We start from the raw sequence: 13,692 nt of genomic DNA, 5'->3' as shown, positions 1-13,692 counted from the left end.
GATTCAGCATCCTGCGATGATGCTAAGTAGCCGCCGTTCCAGCCACATGCTGTCAACGCGCTAAACCCAAAATAACCAACAACAACGGCGCACGGACAGCGGCAACAACTCATAAATAAGAGAAATATATATTTTCTTGGAGCGGCCAGAAATTATGTGTAATAGCTGCGGAGGAAAATAAGTCATAAAGCCACCGCCACGGAAAACAATAAAAAAATTTAATGCTTCTTATTGTTTTGGGCTATCTATTTAAATGCCCTCCAGAAGGTAATTCAGCATGCTAGGCCATCGTTTACTATAAAACAGAATGGGACTTACAGCAATGATGGCTGAAAAAATGTTTAATAAGATCAAGAATTTATAAAAGTTTAAAAGAATCGCTTTGCATAAAGAATGAGAGAAAATATCCAAAAATATTTACTATAACATGTTTTTTTGTGTGAAAGAGGCCCCTTTTTATAAAAATACCCTCAATATTAAACAAAATAATAGTAAAACATGTTAACAATTCAATTCATACACACAACATGTTTAATTAAAATTTTAAGCCTAGTCACTAAAAATTAAAAATACAAATCAAAAACGAAAACCCATATAATAATCGCCATTACCTTCAGTGATTACTTTATATAGAGGCTTAAGTTTATTTCATTCAAATTGAAAAATTTAGAACTGAAATTTTTAAAATTTAAAATGTAGTTATAAAAGACTATTTTCATTAATAACTTTCAAATATGTAATTGTCTTATTTAACTTTATCTATGATATTTTTGGTTCAGATGCATATTTAGTCAATCTTTTTCACAGCTCCTACAACTTTATTGTTACAGTTCAAAAAAGAAGTTAATGCACAGCAAAGCATTTTTATGGCTCTGCCACAAAAATGTTCTAATAAATGCAAACTACATTTTCACTCGCTCACACACAAACACACTGGAAAACTACTCTGAAACACACTCTCACAACACACACATACACACACACACGTATACATAAAACCAAAGCCATTTTGAAGCACATTTTAATAGCATTGTACGAATTTTTTGCACTTAATTAAGTGTAATTAAATTTGCGCTGCTTACTCGCACAATTCTCCACCTCCCCGTCTCCCTTCCTCTGCAGCCGCAGTCTGACAAAGTGATGGGAGCGAGCGAGAGGGAGGAGCGGTGCCCAACAATTTGTGCCGTGCCTCACTTGAAGTTGCCAAAGCGCCGCAGCTCGAGTGCCATTTACTGGTTTTTTTGCAACGAGAGTTGTTCGCTCTTGAAGGTGGAAACCGAATGGAAAAAGGACAAATGGAGTGGTTTGCGACATCTTCTGAAGAGCCCAACGGCTCGGTGAAAAACCCAGTGCCTATGATAAATGATCCCATGGTCAGAACTCTACTCAGTTACAAAGTTTTGGATTTCCTTTGCTTTTAGGAGCTAGAAAGTCCAATGATCAGTTTAGTTAGTTACTCTGCATCTTAGGCTCAAATGGGTGTCTTGATATACTTCATTTACTTTAGGACGGTATCGCAATTAGGATAATAATCAATAAAATTTTCATTGTTAATATATTAATATTTTAATGAGACAAGCTTCCATTAATAAGAACACCCCATTAATGCAAGAAATAAAAAATGCAAAAGTAAAATTTTATGGTGAGTGATTTATTAATAGGCCTTTTTTTCAAAAACGACTAAAGCTACAAGGTAAGTTATTCAGTCTCCAATCTGCTTAGAACAATACTTGGGGGTATTAGTTTCATATTCAGACCATAGGCAATGAAAATGCGTCCAGCAACATGGTATTTCGCCCATCTCCCATCTCTGTTATCAAATTTCAAATTGCTCTCGGCCATAATTGGCCAGAGCCAAAAGCTTCGCTGTTGACTCTAACGCCACAAGCTCGCACTCGAACGCAGGCCCGGGCCCAAAAGCGTTGGCAGTCCTTGTTTGACAGAAAAGTGCAGCGTTGCAACTGGCCAGGATCCAGAATCCAGGATCTAGGAGCCTGGTTGCAGTTTCAAACAATCGGTAGTCAGCAGTCAGCATTCGGCAGTGGCATTGGCGCTGGCTTGGGACGTAGTAACATTAGCAGTTAACAAGAACGGAAGCTGGGTTCCGCAGGCCAATGTTTTAATACCCTCGCGGCCGAATATTGATGAAAGTGTGCTCTACGCCAAAAAAAAATAAATATGATAGTTCAGAAAATGGAATAGAAATCAAGAAACAGCGACATAAACCATAACCTTAAATTTTCAACCAATTTTTTCTTATTTTATAAGATTATTCCTATGGCAGCTATTGGTTATAGACGTCCGATCGGCAAGATTATTTAACATGATCACGAAAAATATGGAAAGCTTTATGCTCACAACTTATACACTGCGCGAATGAACTGCATAAAACCATATGGCATTTAAGATAAAGTCATCTGGTTTTCAAAAAAATCATAATATTGGTCCGGTAGGATAAAAACCTGTTCAAACCAAAACAGCGAGGACTCATCACTGCGTTACAAACTTCCGACCTAAATTATATAACCCTTTGCAAGGGTATAAAAAGCCGGCGAACAATGGGGCCATGTCAATCGCTACGGGGCCTGTTGGCTGAAGCGTTGCGGCGTTAAGTATACGCCGTGTGGGTGGGCGGCTGCCAGCCGCCGGATGTCATATTGCAAAATTGAATTTTTCGTTGCACAGCAGCGACTGCCACAGCTGTTTGCCCCGTCATCATTGCAATGATTTTGAATTGTTGACATCGCCGACGTTTGTCCGGCGAGCATCAAGGCAAGCGATTCGATTCCGTACATCAATACATAGCCGTATCAGCTTTATTTGATGTTTAGCAATTTCCTGATTTATCCCTCATGTCATTTCCGTTTTGCATTTGTATGCATTGACCACCGTTCGACCCCCAGGACAGAAATAGAAAAAAATTGCCAAATATGATAAGCATTGAAATGAAATTCTATGACTTCTCCCTCCGACATCGGAATGATTGTGTGTGCCATGCGATTACGTGTTTTTCAATGGCATTTCCTGCTTAGTCGTTGAGTTACTCGGAATACCTCTGCGCCCTTCGATTTTGGCTATTTTTGTGGCTGTTGTGATTTGATTTATATGTTTATATTGCAGTTTAGCTTGGTCATTGCTATTGTTCCTGCTGACAAATTATTGGTTTGATTGGCCTAACGAAAACGGATACGATAACTTAGGAACGAACCTTTATTCGAGGGTTCTCCTAGACAATATTTTATATTGAATTTAAAACATGTTTGGGTGATAGCTACCCTATACAATGTACTTCAAAAAATATTTACATTTTTCTTAGTTACAAATAATGTCTGTTCAGTCGCATAAAGATTGAACATTCTTAAATTAGAGAGATGAAAAAATAAGATTCTTGCACTTGAGTTCGAAATACTTGAACCTTTTTGTTCTTAACTTATGTTTGAACTAGATTGAATTTTCTTCAAAAGGTTTCGGGTTTGTAATTCATTTGTTCCCTTTCCCATTTTATTTCAGCTCACTTTAAGTATTTACATAATTTACAGCTCCGTACAAGTAGAAGCCCTTAGATGGGTTAATTAAATGGGCCATCATTACAGAATCAATTGAATTTACAAGCCGCAGAACACACATGGAACTCTGTGGCATATAAAATCCCCCACATCGCCCACACAAGCAAAAGGAGCTCATCACATTGTAGCCAGTTGCTTTTATTTTTTTGGGCAGCATTATTTTTATGCAAAACATGAACATTTAATAGAACGCTCTACGAATTTTTAATGAGCTCCTCCAGCAGGACGGAAAAAAAAGAGTGAGCAGAGTAGATTCCTTTTTTGGCATTTTACATGTTTTATGAGTTTTTCCCTCGCTCCTGTTTTTGTGTGGGCTCAGGTAGACCGACTCAATTTTGGCTGGCACCCCCTCCACCTGCTTTTGGCCATGCACTCTCCTCTACACGTACGGGTAATCAAATCAGTTGGTGAGGCAACTGCGTGCGTCACATAAATTTGCGCACATTTAGCAGATAATGAGCCCAATTAGCAAATGCCTGTCATGTTTTGGGAAAGGGGAGGTTTTTTATTTCGAGGACCCTGCAGCAGATTGTACACTTAACTTATTCAGATTGTTGGTAAAAGCTTTTCTTTCCGCTCAACGTCCAGTCAAATCGTTCGCAGCAATATCTCAAGTTGTCGCCCTCGAACAACCGCATTGCACCTAAGTAAATTATCGTGTTTCATTTGCCAAGCCATCAGTTGACCGCCACCGCCTCACTTTCGCCTCTGTCTGGCCACCCACCGTTGGCAACACTTAGTCACTTGGTTTCATGAGTAAACACATCTTATAAATTATTCAAAAACGCAAAAAAGCTATTTGCAACACTTTACCGTTAGCATTGCCACCGACGCTGCCGTTAGCATACATTTTTTAGCATTTCTTCGATGTTGCCGGGGTGTTCCATCTGAATCTGCTGCTGCTGCTACTTCTGCTGCTGCTGTCCCCGGCAATCAGTCAAAAACTTTGGCGCAACATATGCGTGGGAGGAAGAGAGATGATGTCGCAGTGAAAAGCAAAGGAAGCCAGGTAACAGCAGCGGCAAAAAGCATGACAAATGAAATGTTCAACTTGCGCTTAAAGCCGAACAAAAAGGAGACCCCGGAAAGGAAAATGAGGTCGCAAAAAAGGCGGGAAAAAATCATTGTAGTATATTTTGGGACCCCGTGAAGTCAGGTCGACGAGTGGCGTCGAGTGAAGTTGAGTTTCGGCTGACAAAGTGGATCGTCTTACGGCCAGGAGGTGGCCCAGTAAAAAGAGTCCTGTCCGGCCGAATTCACTACTCGACTTGGCTTGGGGCTCCATTTCCTTTTCCTTTCCGTGTTGTCGCGCTAAGGCTCCGTTCAAATATTTAACTTAAGTAAGCGTTTGTAATTAATTTCACGCTTAATACTGACACTTTACCACACTTTTCAACACTTTTTCGGCGCCCACGGTTCGCTCTCGCTTTTATGGCATAATAAACACGCATTTTATAATAAAGTCAAAAAAATTGACTGCATAATTTATGTGCGAGCAGCGAGGAGTTTTGCGGCAAGCGTTTTCCTCCTTCGTTATTCCTTGCCTTCACCAGCTTGGCTTTTCGCTTTTTTTGTGGGTAATTGATGTTCTTTACCCTGCAATTAACCCCCGCTTCGCCCCCCCTCCCCATCGCAAGATTTATGTCCTGACGAGAGTTATGTGACGAATTTTCTGAGAGAATTCTCAATTACACGCAATTAACTTGAACAATTTCCACAATAAAATGATACACAAAAACAAGACAAGCTTTAATTGAGGTAAAATTACTTATACATTATGTGGACCAATAATATAAAAAAGCCATACAAAATTACTGTTCGTATTTAAGAAAAAACGTACAAAATATAATATAAATTATATTTAGTTTAGTTCGAATGGCCTCTTTACAACCAAATTAAATATATTTACTTAATAACAAAAGGATTCATTTGAGCTAATAAGAAATTAGATTCGAACCCGTTTTTTTTTTGACTAACAAGCCAAACCAAAAAAATATCGCAAACATTGACAGCGAAAAGATACATCTGTTTACAGAAATTTCCTCTCGAATTACCAATTTGGATGCAAATATTTTTATTGAATCTGCAGTACGCGTATTGGTCACATTTACAACGTAAATTTCGACTGCAAAAAGTGTTGCGTTACATGCAAAGCGATTATTCAACTTTCTTGTTGATTCGCCTGAATTATGTATGAATCAAGAAATACACGTACATCCTTTTGCTCTGCATTTTATTAACTGCTGCCATGTTTAATTAATAGCCGGCCAGGCAATTAGCATGCGGAGAGCCCCACTCCCTTACGTGTCAGCAGCAGCAAATTGAATTTCGTTAAAATGTAAACTACACAGATATGCAATGTTCTCGGCAGTAAGCATATATTTGTGGATTGTGCAATTGTTTACTGTCTGGCAGGCAAAATGAAACAATTAGTGCCTGCCCGCACGGACACTTGATTGTCCCTGATATTCTGTAAAATGTATCTTCTTGTCCGATCCCACGCCCTTTGCCCTATCTTGGAGATGAGCCGGGTCCTTGGCCAGAATATTTATGCATTCCATTTTTGTCTAAACTAATAAGTTGTTGCTGCTTCTGGCCGTCGAGCAGGTTGTTTTATCTCATAATGAAACAGTAGACTGACTCTATGCAAATATTGCAGATACACATGTACCGGCTTGGCCTGGCTCCGAGTTGTTAACATATTCATTGAATCTGATTTAACTCTTCCACTCACATCAGAATTGCGGCTGTGAAATATGACTCCTTATCCTTGCTTAAGCGAAGGATTTGTGAGCCTCCTCAAAAGGCTTACTTAATTTGTGGAAAACTGTGTAATTGAACATTATGCAGTCTATCTAATTGTGTTTCGTTTTCCTTTGCAATCTGGAGTCCAGATTCTGGACGCCCTTAAATGCTTTGAGAGTGCCTGACGAAAATTGGTTCAAACCCACTATTTCATCAGTTATCTCTCATGTTATTCTTGTATGAATCTAATAATGACTCTGAGTTACGGGTTTTTATTTTTAATAAAAGTTTATGTTTTTTTATAAAAGTAAGGCACATATTAAATACATTCATTTATAATGGTGTCAAACCAAAATACAGCTAAACGAAGTAAGAAAGTTGTGTCGATTGAGTATTCAACTAGCTTTATCATATTGTATGGCACAACATATTTGATATACTTGTGTTTGAAGCCAATTGAAAATTTCATAAAATGTTATTAATTTTATTACATTTTCAACTAATTTCGGATCCCAGCTATATAATTACTTTCACTTACAAAATAATTTCATTTTTCAAACACCGGTCTTCATGGCTTCAATTTATATACTCATGCACAGAGTAAGTTTGCAACACAGTGAAGGAGACATTTCCGACCCTATAAAGTATATTTATTCTTATCAGCATCACCAGGAGAGTCGATTTAGCCATGTCTGTCTGTCCGTCCGTCTGTCCGTCCGGATCGTGCGACTATATCATATAGCTCTAATTGGAACAATCGGAAAAAACAATTCAAAAAAATAAAAACTTTGTTGTTTTTAATGTTTTTTGGTTGTGCTTTGAGATTTGGTAATATTTAAAAATTTTGAAATAACGGTTAAATTAAATTAAAATCGGACAAAAATATAATATAGCTGTCATAACTGCAAGGGTATACATATAAACTTCGGCTTGCCGAAGTTTGCTTCCTTTCTTGTTTTATAAAAGAATTAATATATTTTATACTTTTTTTCCAAGATCTGAATGTTTTATTGTTTACTTTTAAAACTCACTGCAGATCTTGCTAGCTTGCCAAAAAGATTAAATATATTATTGAATCAAAACAATTGTGGAATAATTTTAAATTTAAATTCAATGTTTAAGGCATTTAAACAGCAAGCACTAAGTACTATGATATTACTTGTTTATGGTAAACTAATAGGAGTAAAATTGGACATGTTTTTCGGTCGGAAATTTGAATATTTGACCATACCCAGGAATAATTTTGGGTCGTTCGCTCAAAAGGTTATAAATGCTCATTGAATTTCCCACGAAATTTCAACAAATGTGATTTATGATCCGAATGAGTCATGGATTCTTGATTCTGGAAAGCCCAGAAGATAGTGTCTATCAATATATGGCACACATACAATCTCAAATAAACGAAGCAGAAGATTATTTTCAGATTGTAAATTTGTTTTCGAAGAAGTATGCAATTGTCCCGCTGTTTATTTGGTTTCCAAATGACTTAAAATTAATATTTAAGCGATAAGAACATGAGCTCATGTCTATTTATATGCTAGTTCATATACATATTTGGTGGTTTAGGGTTTTCCAATTGTTGGCCGACGGATGAGAGACTTGGACGGCCAAGTACTATAGATTAGAATATAATGTATTTTATAATATTTTAGACTTCGTGGTCTCTTTAACAAAAAGCTACATTTCAGTACACTTTTGAAATTCGTTTCGAGTAGATGGAACATCTTAAAATGCTGATGATATTATCCTATTTGCTTGGCTTATTAATTTTTCCAAGTGTACAAGGAGGAATTGGGTTCAATTCCAAGGATCAGTCGTTGTGCGTTGTCCAAGATGAACCCAGACAGTGTGGCTCCTTTTGCATGGCCGCACTCAACCCGCTTTTCGACCATTCTCGCAATATTCGCAAAAGGTTGGATGAAATCGAGGCAGGGCAGACAGCCCTTAAGGATTCCTTTAGGATGACCAGGACTAACACAAACGAAGACTTCGCGAATTCAATTAAGGCTTTGCAGGCCAAGCTGGATGCGGGATTGAACATAATGGAGGAACTTAGGACGGTGAGTTACGGATAGTTCGACATCCTTTGGCGTTCCTATCGAAAGTGCTTATCTCTGTTTATAGTTAAATTGCATGTAAAAAGGGAAATAGTACAAATTTGTTTAGCCCATTAAATAATACTGAGCTGGAAGAATTATGATTTTTTTTTTGTAATCATTTTGTACAGATAAAAATAACAGCCGATGCCAACGATGAACTGGAAAGCCAAGTAAATACCTTGAAAGGCACCATAATAGACTTACAGAGTCAGGTAAAAAAATTAGAAGGACAACTAAAAATAAAAGAAGGTATTTTAAACGTGAAAGAGGAGCAAATCAAAATCCAGCAAGAAGAAATCTCTGACCTTAGGAGTCAAATTAAAGCGATTGGGAAAACAAAAACAGAACTATCTAGTCAGCTTTCTGAAGTGAATAAATATTATGACATTTTACTTGACTCTTGTCCCAATGACAGTCCCAATGGGATTTACCAAATAAAGCTTCGGGGTCTTGAACCCTTTAAAGTGCCATGTGCGACATCTCTACCTGGTTGGACTGTAATTCAGAGACGTATTGACGGATCCGAGAACTTCAATCGAACCTGGTATGAATACAAAAATGGATTTGGGAATGTCAGTAAAGAATTTTTCATCGGGCTGGAAAAATTGCATCGGATGACTGAAGCACGACCCCACGAACTCTACATTAAACTTGGGAACATTAATGGATCCACCAGCTACGCTCGTTACGATGATTTTAAGATCGGGAGTGAGGAGGAAGCCTACGAGTTGAAGAATCTGGGGAAATATTCTGGTGAAGCCGGAGACTCCCTCGAATACGATAAGAACGAAAAGTTCTCCACATTTGATCGGGATAATGACAGTTATATGGATTATAATTGTGCGAATGAATATGGTGCATGGTGGCACAAATACTGTTCAGAAAGGTATATCTGGTTATTTATGCTCTGCTTAAATCTTCTTACTATAATCACTTAAAATTACAGTTCGCTCAATGGAAATTACAAAAAAGATGGCAAAGGTCTTAAAGGAATTCATTGGCACTCATGGCATGAAGACTGGAAGACATCACTTACCTTTGTTGAAATTATGATAAGGCCCAAGTCTTTTTGAGTAGCACTGTTAAAATATGAAATATTTGCATCCTAATACAAAATACTAATTTTACACTGTACTCTTAATGGTGTAATTTGTTTTCATTTGATGAAATGGGAGATTTGATAAATGGTCTCATTGTCTTTTTATACCCTTGCAGACGGTATTATAATTTTGGTCAAAGGTGTGCAAAGCAGTAAAGGAGAAATCTCCGACCCTATAAAGTATATATATTCTTGATCAGGATCACCTCCTGAGTTGATATAGCCATGTCCGTCTGTCTGTTTCTACGCAAACTAGTCTCTCAGTTGTAAAGCTATCGAATTGAAACTTTGCACCCACCTTTCTTTCCTTTGCACGCAGTATATATGTCGAAACGGCCGGGATCGGCCGACTATATCCTATAACTGCCATATAACTGATTGATCGGAAATGCCATAACTTTGGTGTTTTAAAGTTAGGAAGTTGGAATTTTCTATGGGTTTTATATTTGGCCAATCAATCCGACCTACCAAATTTTCTTAAGGATCGGCCGACTATATCCTATAGCTGCCATATAACTGATTGATCGGAAATGTCATAACTTTGGTGTTTGTAAAGTTAGGAAGTTGGGATTTGCTATGGGTTTTATATTTAGCCAATCAATACGACCTACCAAATTTCATAAGGATCAGCCGACTATATCCTATAGCTGCCATATAACTGAACGATTGGAAATGCCATAACTTTGGTGTTTATAAAGTTAGGAAGTTGGGACTTTCTATGGGTTTTATTTTTGGCCAATTAATCCGACCTACAAAATTTCATAAGGATCAGCCAACTATATCCTATAGCTGCCATATAACTGAACGATTGGAAATGCCATAACTTTGGTTTTTGTTAAGTTAGGAAGTTGGGATTTTTTATGAGTATTAAGAATGCATCATATGAATAATTTTGGAGAATATAATTTACAGAGTATTCTGCAAGGGTATATCAACTTCGGCTCCGCCCGAAGTTAGCTTTCCTTTCTTGTTTTATATTAGATATTAAATTAAATTGAACAGCTTTGTTCTAAGTGTACGTAGAAAGAAATAAATGAAAACCTCCCAATTGCCAGTCACATTCCGCTATATCCACAAGTGCCAAGGTTATTGGGTCAAAGTCAGATAACGTGACTATGACACCTCGGTGAGAAGGCAAATAGTTGCGATAAGAAGAAATTCACCCAAATTGGCGAACGGCAAACAGATTTAATTGCGAAGTCTGTTGACATACCGATAAGTTCCGACCCACTGCCGATGATATAAAGCCAAGACGCGGAAGTACTCTTCAGTCAGAAGGTGCGATGTACTCAACGGGACTTTTATGGAGCCTAGTGGTGCTCGTGGCATATGCCGGGGCCACGCCCACTCCCTTCGACGGACGGATTGTGGGCGGCGAGGTGACCACCATCGGGCAATTTCCCTATCAAGTATCCGTCCAGTTGAACGGACAGCACATCTGCGGGGGAGCCGTCATCGGAGACAACTTTGTGTTGACGGCGGCCCACTGCTTCGAGGGTTCCTCCGTAATCGACAGCGAGGATTACACCGTGCGAGTGGGCTCCAGCGAACATGCGAGTGGGGGCCACGTGCTCAGCCTGCGGCAGGTGATCACCCACGGCGGCTATAATCCCCAGAGCCACGACAACGACCTGGCGCTGCTCATCCTGAATGCCAGGCTCAATTACACGGAGCACCTGCAGCCGGTGCCCCTGGCCACTTTGAGAGACCCACCCACCGCGGATACCCGGCTCCTGGTCAGCGGATGGGGGTTCGAAGCGGAGGAGGGCGGGGCCAGTGGGGAGGTGGGCGTGTCGCCGCAACTGCGCTTCGTGGACGTGGACCTGGTGGACTCGGATCAATGCCGGCGAGCATATCGCCAGGTGTTGCCCATAACCCAGCGGATGATCTGCGCCGCGCGTCCGGGACACGACAGCTGCCAGGGCGACTCCGGCGGACCGCTGGTGGGCTTTCCAGCGGATGAAGGTCCGGCCAAGCTGCTCGGCATTGTGTCCTGGGGCCTGGGCTGCGCCAATCCCAACTATCCGGGAGTCTATACGAGCGTGGCTGCCTTTCGCAACTGGATCGATGCCCAAGTGGGCGCATGGGGATGGAACGGCCTGTTGGCGGGGTGGAGTGGATTGCAATGATACAGAGGGAATCTTAAGGCTAAGAAAAAAATCATAGGAAAAACATTTTTAAAAAATTTTAAATTTTAAATTTTTTTAAATTTAAATTAAGACACAACAATTTTTTATTTAATTTAAAGTAAATGTAACACTTTAAATTAAATAAAAAATTGTTGTGTTTTAATTTTCATTTTCGTTTATAATTCTTTATCTTTATTTATAAAAATTTAGGTAGATTAAAAAGTGATTTTATTTTGTACCTTTATTATTTAAATTGGGTGTCTACTAGCTCATGGCATAAATCATAATTGCCTAACAAAATAAATCAATCTGTACACTTAGAAAAACTTGAGAAGATAACCATTTCTGTCGGCCCTTGAAATAAAACGTTTTAAAATAGTAAAATAAAATGTGGTTTAAAACAATAAAACCAATTCCAAATCGATAGCTTAAACAAATGCTTCACGAAATTGATTTGTTCTAAATAAACACTTTAAAATGTGCATTTAAAAGAATAGCTCAGCTTTTAGTGTGGGGGAAACCCCAATTCCATGCATTGAACGTGTTCTTGTTAAGTTGTGCGGCTAGCCAGCCTGGTGTTTATTTTGGCCTAAGTGCATAAGTTACCTGATGCTGACCGCACCCCCTTGGCTTGCTTTTCATGCTGTGATTTCATTTGAATAAATCAATTGCCACATGCGCATTTGTTGCCACACCGACCGCAACCACACAGCAGACCAGACCTGGCCAAAACAGTCGGTCGGGCAGTTCGTCGGTCGCAGAGTCATTTTGTCAGTGTGCTGCTGCGGTTTTCACACTTTTTTGGCAGGCCAAACATGCCAATGCTGCGCAGCTATCTTTGGTGTTATTGCCATTTCTGTTTTCCTTAGATGTTGGCCCAGGGCCCGGAAAAGTCAACGAACCGCCAGTCCGCGAGTCCATAAGCCTTTTCGCGTGGCCCACGAAATTGGATTGGCTGTCGATGCTGATTTAGGCCTAATCTCGATATTTGGCTAATCGGCACACAGTCGGCCAATAAATTGCCGCGGCTTAAAAATCTAGGCACTTTTGGGAGGGGTCTTCTCATCTCGCGGGGCCATAAATAAGCATGACTGTCAGAAAGTAAAAGGCCATTGAAGTTGGGCAGCCGACTAAGAGAAAATACCGTCCCGATTTCCCAATTTTTCTATTTATTTTACTTCGTGGTTATAAAAAGTTTCACCCACGCACCTAAGTGTGGAAATTTTCGCAATCTTTGAACTGTCACAGGCACGGAAATTGATATTTTGTACAAGATACTCATGCGAATTTGTATATGTCTAGTTTTCGCTTAAATTTCAACAAAATTTAGGCTCCCTCGGATCTCTGATACTGAAAGGCGGGTTGGTCTTTGGTGTTTTGGTTGTTCAGACTTAGGGTTCAGACTCAATCCGCCCAGGTCTTTCCTTACGTCTCCTTTGTGCTAGTCAAAAGCTTTTGAAGTGATGGAAAAGGTGGAGTGATGGCTGCCCGGTAGGAAAACTGACGGATTTTGGCTAGTTTGATCAGCGTCAAAGGATTAAACTGGCAGTTGAATGGCAGCTTCATCGTTTACAAATAGCTTGGCCGTCTTGGGCTATAAAGTGATTCTTTTTATACCCTTGCAGAGGGTATTATAATTTTGGTCAAAAGTGTGCAACGCAGTGAAGGAGACATCTCGGACCCTATAAAGTATATATATTCTTGATCAGGATCACCTACTGAGTTGATATAGCCATGTCCGTCTGTCCGTCTGTCTGTTTCTACGCAAACTAGTCTCTCAGTTTTAAAGCTATCGAATTGAAACTTTGCACACACCCTTCTTTCCTTTGCACGCAGTATATATGTCGGAACGGCTATATCCTATAGCTGCCATATAACTGATTGATCGGAAGTGCCATAACTTTGGTGTTTGTTAAGTTAGGATGTTATGATTTTCTATGGGTTTTATATTTGGCCAATCAATCCGACCTACCAAATTTCATAAGGATCGGCCGACTATATCCTATAGCTGACATATAACTGAACGATTGGAAATGACATAACTTTGGTGTTTT

The 13,692-nt window shown here is 39.4% G+C and overlaps 2 protein-coding genes across 2 annotated transcripts; both read left to right on the top strand.

Annotated features, from left to right (window-relative positions):
* Positions 1-8,195: 8,195 nt before the first annotated feature.
* LOC108040911 (fibrinogen-like protein A) lies at positions 8,196-9,483 on the top strand. Its single transcript, XM_044461963.1, has 3 exons — positions 8,196-8,371; positions 8,539-9,296; positions 9,357-9,483. The coding sequence occupies exons 1-3, from the start codon at positions 8,273-8,275 to the stop codon at positions 9,481-9,483; spliced, it is 984 nt and encodes a 327-aa protein (XP_044317898.1). The 5' UTR covers positions 8,196-8,272.
* Positions 9,484-10,792: 1,309 nt separating this feature from the next.
* LOC108049647 (trypsin beta) lies at positions 10,793-11,638 on the top strand. Its single transcript, XM_017130902.2, has one exon. It carries the CDS (start codon positions 10,793-10,795, stop codon positions 11,636-11,638), a length of 846 nt encoding a protein of 281 aa, XP_016986391.2.
* Positions 11,639-13,692: the final 2,054 nt, after the last annotated feature.

This window comes from Drosophila rhopaloa, unplaced genomic scaffold (assembly GCF_018152115.1).
Source record: "Drosophila rhopaloa isolate 14029-0021.01 unplaced genomic scaffold, ASM1815211v1 contig_115, whole genome shotgun sequence".
Classification (NCBI taxonomy): domain Eukaryota; kingdom Metazoa; phylum Arthropoda; class Insecta; order Diptera; family Drosophilidae; genus Drosophila; species Drosophila rhopaloa.
Note: the sequence above shows the minus strand (reverse complement) of the source record. Positions and strands in the feature narration are given on the sequence as shown.